This window comes from Cynocephalus volans, chromosome 8, assembly GCF_027409185.1.
Source record: "Cynocephalus volans isolate mCynVol1 chromosome 8, mCynVol1.pri, whole genome shotgun sequence".
Classification (NCBI taxonomy): Eukaryota; Metazoa; Chordata; class Mammalia; order Dermoptera; family Cynocephalidae; genus Cynocephalus; species Cynocephalus volans.
This window is the reverse complement of record NC_084467.1, coordinates 44,051,513-44,058,864: the sequence shown is the minus strand read 5'-3', so window position 1 is coordinate 44,058,864 and position 7,352 is coordinate 44,051,513. Positions and strand designations below refer to the sequence as shown.

The 7,352-nt window shown below is 47.9% G+C and overlaps 1 protein-coding gene across 2 annotated transcripts; it reads right to left on the bottom strand.

Annotated features, from left to right (window-relative positions):
• Positions 1-644: 644 nt before the first annotated feature.
• On the bottom strand, positions 645-6,709 carry GPX7 (glutathione peroxidase 7). Of its 2 annotated transcripts, none has more exons than XM_063106752.1 (3): positions 6,570-6,709; positions 2,515-2,776; positions 645-1,205 (listed from the first exon to the last, which is right to left on the bottom strand). In XM_063106752.1, exons 1-3 carry the CDS (start codon positions 6,702-6,704, stop codon positions 1,042-1,044), a joined length of 561 nt encoding a protein of 186 aa, XP_062962822.1. In that variant the 5' UTR covers positions 6,705-6,709; the 3' UTR covers positions 645-1,041. The 2 variants fall into 2 exon arrangements, 1 of the variants encoding a protein (XP_062962822.1); XR_010024271.1 differs by lacking the exon at positions 645-1,205 and adding an exon at positions 3,198-3,322 and having other exon boundaries at positions 2,712-2,776.
• Between the last annotated feature and the right edge of the window lie 643 nt (positions 6,710-7,352).

Below are 7,352 nucleotides of genomic sequence, written 5' to 3'. Positions count from 1 at the left end.
CTACAACTTGAATGAGGCTGAACATCTCTTCATATTCTTATTGGCCATCTATATTCTTGTTTTGGTTGTTGCTGTTGTTTTCTTTGTTTTTTGGCAGATGGCCAGTACAGGGAACCAAACCCTTACCCTTGGTGTTGCAAGGCCATGCTCTAACCAACTGAGCTAATCAGCCAGCCCAATATTCTTCTCTAAGTTATCTATGTATATCTTTTGCCTGTTTGTTATTGCGGTGTACTTTTGGTCAGTGAATTCTTGTTGAGCAATAATGATTGATTTGATAAAAAAAAGGTCTGGAAGCCTTTGTACCAAATTGTTAATGGTGTTTACCTCCAGAGAGTGAGGAGAGGAAATGAGAAGGATACTTTCATGTTCATTTTCTATTGTCCTGTATTATTTGGATTTGTGCAATGAACTTGCATTTCTTTTGTAATTAAAAAAATAATAACAATCAGCTTTGTATCTCATGAATATTCATAACCAATAAAAATAAAAATAATAATAATTATACAGAGGAAACAACAACAACATCTAAATGTTTGGATTCCCACTGAGAAATTCATGTTGGATAAAGGTTTTGATTGATCACAAGTTATTTTTTGGTTTACATGCAAAACAAAACAAAACATTTATTGAATGCTTCCTATTTAGCTGGTACTGCCCTAGGCACTTTCACAGGTATTTCATACTAATCCTCACAACAGCCCTGTGAGGTGGGAACTAGCTGCATTTTACAGTGGTCTTATTGGGTTATTGTTTGTTACACTTTTATTTGTCACACATTTTCATTGGCTAGAGGTTCTTAAATGGCTGGTGATTCTTTGGTCAACAGCTCTCATTGGCTAGGAATTCTTATTGATTGCTCTAAGATTCAAATAATCAAAATACTAGAGTTTTTTCCCCCACGGGAGTGAGGGGATAGGTCGAATAAGAGTGAAGGAAGGACAGTCAGTGAGTCTCTCCTTTGGAAGCACCATCGGAGTCTGCGTTGGTCACCCACGCAGAGACGGGTGGGAGGGGGAAGTGGGAGAAGAGGGAACGTGGTTATAAGTCTTCTCTCTTTCGCAGGATGAGCTTCCTCACAAGGGCTGTGATCTGGGGCCTGATCTCCTCCACTGACACAGTCGGATCCCAGGCCCCGACCACTTTTCCATCTGGGGCCACTAGGTACTTCCAGAAGTTCCAGGTGGGCTCCTTCCCAGAAGTCTCTAGATAAAAGAAAGGAGAACAAAGTGTGCTTCCCTGGGGGTCCCTGTGGACCCTCTCCTGGAATTCCACTATAGGTGTCCATCTTTCCCTTGAGGCAGTGAAACGCTGATGTCAGTCCACACCCCAGAGCAATGAAATCAGAATTTGAGGATAAGACTCAGGTGTCAGAATTTTTCAAAACCTCCCTAGGAGATTACAATGTGGGGCTAAAGTTGAGAACGACTGCTTTAGGATTCTGCGAAGTGCTTGATAAAGCAGTTCCAAATTCTCCCTTATTAATGACCTCACACTATTCTCTAATTAAATCTTAATGGTTTCCAAAAGTTCCTCCGTGGACTGTTCACATTAGAATCACTAGGGGGTAGGAGGGCACTTGAAATAAACAGATTCTTGGGCCCTGCTTCAGAAGGCCTCAGGCTTATGCCTTTTTAAGAGCTCCCCAGGTGCTTCTAAAGCAGGGCCAGGTTTGATCTCTAACTATGGGAACTGGAAGAAACGAATAAAAACACACAAGAAAAAAAGCAAACATTAGGACTGACCCACAGAGCAAAATGCAAATCTGCCTCAGTAAGGAACCTTTGTTTGATACACAGTTACTTCTCATTTACAGTGAGTGGTTCCTGGTGAGTGGGTTGCTGAGTAGGGGGTGGTGAGGGATACAAAGGCAACCAGAAGCCTGGAGTGAGAAAAGGCAAAAATGGAGTCCCTAGAAGAGAAAGAAAGGCCTGAGGGAGGAAACAGGATCATAACTACAAGCTTGGCCCATAACCCCATTTTGTGGCTCTGAAGCTTCTGGGGTTGGAGAAGGATCCATTTCTGAAATATGAATATCTAGTATTTTGGCTTAGAAGGTTTCCCTTCGATGGCCTACAGACTTCACCTCTGACTCAAGACAGGAGAGGCCCGTCAGCTGTCTTGGTCAGCCTTCTCCAGGCATGTGGCGTCCCTGTCTGCACCTTGGTTTCTCCATTGTAAGTCCATAAATTCAACTAATTCACACTGACTAAAATGTGAGGGACTGGTCTCCTTCTAGGAGCCTCTTCATGTGAAAACAGGATCCCAGAGAAGTCTGCAAGAGTGACTCTGAGGGAGAACTGCAAGGCAGCAAGTATGGAGATATTCTTAGGCAGGAATACTCCTTAGCTCATACCAGCTCTCACTCTCAAAGATTAGTGCTGGAACAAAACATCAATCCACCTGAGAGGGTCAGGAAGGGAAAGGGGCCCCAGGTCACCCAGCCAGCCAGTGGCTTTTGCTGCCCTGGGGGCCCCAAGGGGATGGTGAGGGGATGAAGGGACCAGGACTCACCAGTCAGGTACTTGAATGCAGGGTGGGCACCAGTGCCGGTGACTGCGACCTTGCTAAACATGGGGAAAGAGACACTGTAGGTGCGGCGGGCAAAGCTCTCAATCTCCTTGTTGCTGTCAGGCTCCTGTTGACCAAACTGGTTGCAGGGGAAGGCAAGCACATTGAAGTGGTGGGGACCCAGGTCCCGCTGCAGCTGCTGCAGGGCTCGGTAGTGCTGGTCTGTGAAGCCGCACTGGCTAGCCACATTCACGACCAGGGACACCTGAGTGGCAAAAACAAAACAAAGTCCAGACACATACACAACCCAGAGAAGAGGCATGCACTTGTACATGCCCCGACATGTCCACATATATGACTCCCCCAACAATTAATGCTCTCTCACACATGCAAGAACACTATGTACACATATGTAAATGTGTGTGCAATGCTGTCACGTATGCACAAACATGTACACAGGCACATATGAAATCAAACATGCAGGGACTTACAGATACATGTGCACACATACACAAACACTTGTGAGCATAAATACACAGTACACATAAATGGGTATGTACATGCCCCATGATATAAACATACATTAGCAAACATCACACATGCCCACACACATGCATTCACACAGAGAGGCACACACACTGGTGAGCACACATTGGGAGGTGATGGGGGTGAGTAGAAAGGCAGACCTGGGTTCAATTTTGGGGTCAGTCAGCTAGTCACTCTACACTGTAGTTGCCTGTATACGTGTTGGTCTCCCTTCTAGAACGTGAAACTACTGAGAGCAGGAGCTATGTCCACTTCATCTCTGGGCCTGACATATGAAAAAGTCTCAGTAAGTATCTGATAAATGAGTAAGTAAATGTTCACACACACACAAACACCTGCACGGATACCTAGACAGACACAGGTTTACTTGATAAAAGGACCTCCAGGACCCCAAGACAATCCCTTTTTTGTCCCAATCCCCTCTGGCAAACAAATACCACTTTTTGTGATCACTAGACTAATCCATAAATTTACTAAAGCCTTTAAGCAATAAATATAAAGCTGGTTGATGGAACTTGATTGTAATACTGCAGTTAGAATGTCAGCATCAATGCTATGTTTTTAGCTTCTAACTATATATTATTAAAAGATTTTAAATCCTATCCTGTGCCTGGGCAGCTCCTCTCTATCTTCCTGGCCACTTTTTGAGAAGAGTCAGGATTCAACTAGCTGGCTCCATAAAGAGGACCACCTCCTAGGGGCAGGCTGGAGCATTGGATGGGCACAGGCATAATCTACTCGGACTAGATAGGTTTTCTCAACACTATTGACATTTTAGGCCAGATAATTCTTTGTTTGGGGGAGCTGTCCTGTTTACTGTAGGGTGTTTGGCAGCATCCCTGGCTTCCATCCACTAGATGCCTAGTCTTTTTTTTTTGGCAACTGGCTGGTACAGGGATCTGAACCATAACATTGGATGCCTACTCTTAACAGTCAAAAATGTCTCCAGACACTGCCAAATGTTCCCTGGGAAGCAAAAATAACCACTTGAGAACCACTGGGCTAGATGAGGGAACCACTGAACTGTAACTCCTCTACCCACTACCTCCACCACATGAGGAAGGACCCATTTCCTGGGGCCATAAGGTATTAGAACAACCTCCCCCATTTGCTGTCAGTATATGCCATACTCTGCCCGGGGTGGTGAGAAACTGGGACTCTTAACCCCCTACCCCAATTAAGAGGAAGAGTTAGCGGTCTTCATCTTTCTTCCCTGCTGGATCCCTGGGCAATGACAGCATTAAAAGTTCCTTATTTTTAACCTACATCTTGTAGGTTTGCCCACTCTTTTGGAAGGTGGGAAATGTTGCTTGTAGTTCCATCTCTGAAACCAGAAAGCTTGGTCCTTAAAGACCAAAGAAAGACACACCCAAATACACACAGTAAATTTACATGTATATATATATACAAGCACAGATAAAGACTCAGATGTGTACATAGAAGCAAGCAAACTATTCACACACACACTACTTTCAGCCTACGTGTACGTAACCTCATGTGGTATGCAAGCACATCCCCAAAAGGACACCTATTCATCCACACTCAACACTCGTCTAAATAAGGGCATAAACCGTGTCAATCTTGCTCATGGCTAGGTCACCAGGGCTGGACCCAGTGCCAGGCATGTAGTAGTAACCAGTAAATGTTTGCAGGTGGATGAATGAGCATATTCCCCAAGCGGCAGACCTAGCTTGGGTTAACTCACAGCACCATTTCCATCTTCCCTGAACTGACTGTTCCCCAGTTTCCCTCTAAACTTGGCCACTAAGGGCATGGACTCTGGAGCTATACTGCCTGGGTTCAAATTCTAACTCTATTTTTTAGTAGCTGTGTGGCCTTGTTCTATTTTTGTCTTAACACTTATTACTCACTGGGATTACCTTGTTCATCCTCGAGTCCTTGTTTTTTTGTTTCTCTCCTCTCCACCCCATGTAAGCTCTATTAAAGTGGAAACATCTGTTTTGTTCACCACTGTATCGCCAGGGCCTGGCCTAGTACCTCGTATACAGTAGGTGCTCAATAACGAGCAATAATTAATGAGTAGCAGAGTTGGTCAGGTGCTAAACCTGGGGCTCTCTGGTGGGCTGCACTAGAGGGAAGAGGAGGCTTGATTGGGAATGGGTTCTGTTCTTGGCTCTTTGCCCTGCGTCCTGGATGAAGTTCCTGCAGGGATCCATGAAACACAGTTACAGAGCACTGTACAGTTTACCAAGTGCTTCTACATTGTCATCTCATTTGAAACTCACAATCTCCTGGAGGACAGTCAGGACAGGGATTATCGCCCCAGGACTCCCAGCATAATAGAGAATTTCAAGGCTAATAGAGTACTTTCTTCACTAAAGATGGCCTTATTCCTGGGAGGAGAATGTTGACAGCCTTTTTGGGTGGTCCATCCAAATCTGGATGGTGGGTCTACCTGTCCATTAGAGTTCATCTCGCATACCAGGGTCCCCAGGTCCATCCAGAGAGGCAGACGTGGAGGGTTCTTCATTACACACAGTGTAACATCTAAGCCTCTGAATGTAGTGTTCAAGGCCCCTCTTGGTCCCTCCCTGACCCCTTCAGCCTCATCTTGCACAACTCTCAGCCTCTGGCTTTATAGTCTTTCGGGCACAACTGCTTCAAGTCCTCCCCACCCCTCCCCCACCCTTTTTGCTGTTTGCTTCTCAGCCTTGACATGGAGAGTTCTCTGTCTGGAATGCTCTTCATAGTCTTGCTAAAAGCCATTCTTCTTTCAAGTACTCAACCAGACCCACCTCCTCTCTGAAGTCTTTTCCGGGCTGAGATTTCCGCTTGGTAAGGAGGGAGCAATTAATTATTATTACTAGGAATTACTTTGTTCGTTTCTCAGTTCCTTGTTTTTTTGTTGCTCTCTTTGGCAAAGCGAGGGAGCCTGAGCTGCCATCTAAGGAGTTTACTTAGAGCGGACCACGGATGGAGGACGGGTGGGGTTCTCTTCCAGGCTCTGTCACTTACTGGTGCTGTGTGGCCTTATGTAAATACCTTCCCTCTCTGGGCCTTAGTGTCTTCTCTAAAGGATGACCCGTGTAAGGTTCCCGTGCATCTAAAATGCTAACTCCTTCTGCACTGCATGTTAATCTACAGTGTTCTCATTGGACTCAATATCAGCAACTCCTCCTGTCCCACACGCGGAAACGGGATGGGAGAGGCAAAGGCCGCGCGATACTAGGGTTACTTTTGCCAGCATAAATGGCAGAGGATGGGATGGGGCATCCAGAGTCCCGGCGAGGTCCTGACCTCGCTGCCCAAAGGCTCCGGGAGCGAAGTCGGGTTTCTCTGCGCGCCGGGGCCGTGCCACGTAGACGCGGGACAGATCTAGGGGCGCCGCGCCGGGGACGAGGGGAATGCCTGACTGGGGTGGGGAGCCGGGGCCGAGTTGCGGCGCAATCCGAGCCCCGTCGGAGCCACACGCGGCACGGAATCGGGACGCGGGGCGCCGCCGTCCGGCCCTGCCAGGGCGGCGCCTGTCCTCGCAGCGGATACCCACTCACCGAGCCGCGGTACTTCTCCAGCGACACCAGCTTGCCCCGGATGTTCACCGCCTTGAAGTCGTAGAAGTCCTGCTCCCGCTGAGCGCAGGCCGCGGCCCACAGGAGCAGGCACGCTGCAGCCACTGCCGCCACCATGGCTCGCTTCCGAGGTGGCGGCGTTGCGAGGGCAAAGACGAGGCGGGGGGACCCGGCGCGGGGGGCGGGAGGAGGCGGCTCTGTCATCGCGCTGCCCGCCAGGCAGGACGCGCCCCCTTCTCGTTCTCCTCTGACGGCGGTAGAGCGCCCGGCTCTGGACCTCAGTTTCCCCATGTGTACTGCGGGAGTGCCGGATGCCGCCTCCTTGCCCTGGACCCCAGAGCCATGGTTTCAGGATTCTGACCACCAAGACCAGAATTCGCTTCAGGGAGGTTCGCTCTTGTTCCAGGATGCAGCGACTTGGGAGAGTGACAGAGGCGAAAATCTGGGTCTGGAAGCTCAACTTCTGTTAGTGCAGTGACCTTGGGCTGGTGACTCCACCACTTCGGGCCTCAGTTTCTCCACCTGTTTGTTTGGGCTAGCCTCCCTTCCTGATCCACCTAGCCAGTATAGAATGGTAGTAATAGAAAAATGGATGCGAAAAACGTTGACAGCTGAATGGTATCTACAAACTTGAGGTGAATGAATGAATGCTCCCTGAAAGTGAGGGCTCAGAGAAGGGAAAGGGAAGATTGAGGGCCTGTTGCAGGTTGGATTCCTGGGAAACAGATTCTGAGATGGATACTGGAATGCAGGATGTTTATGAGG

Coding starts and splice junctions, on each gene's coding strand:
- GPX7 (XM_063106752.1), bottom strand. CDS start 6,704: ATGGTGGCGGCAGTGGCTGCAGCGTGCCTGCTCCTGTGGGCCGCGGCC. Junction 2,777..6,569: donor TGGAGAAGTACCGCGGCTCG/GTGAGTGGGTAT, acceptor TTTGCCACTCAG/GTGTCCCTGGTCGTGAATGT. Junction 1,206..2,514: donor TGCATTCAAGTACCTGACTG/GTGAGTCCTGGT, acceptor TCTTTTATCTAG/AGACTTCTGGGAAGGAGCCC.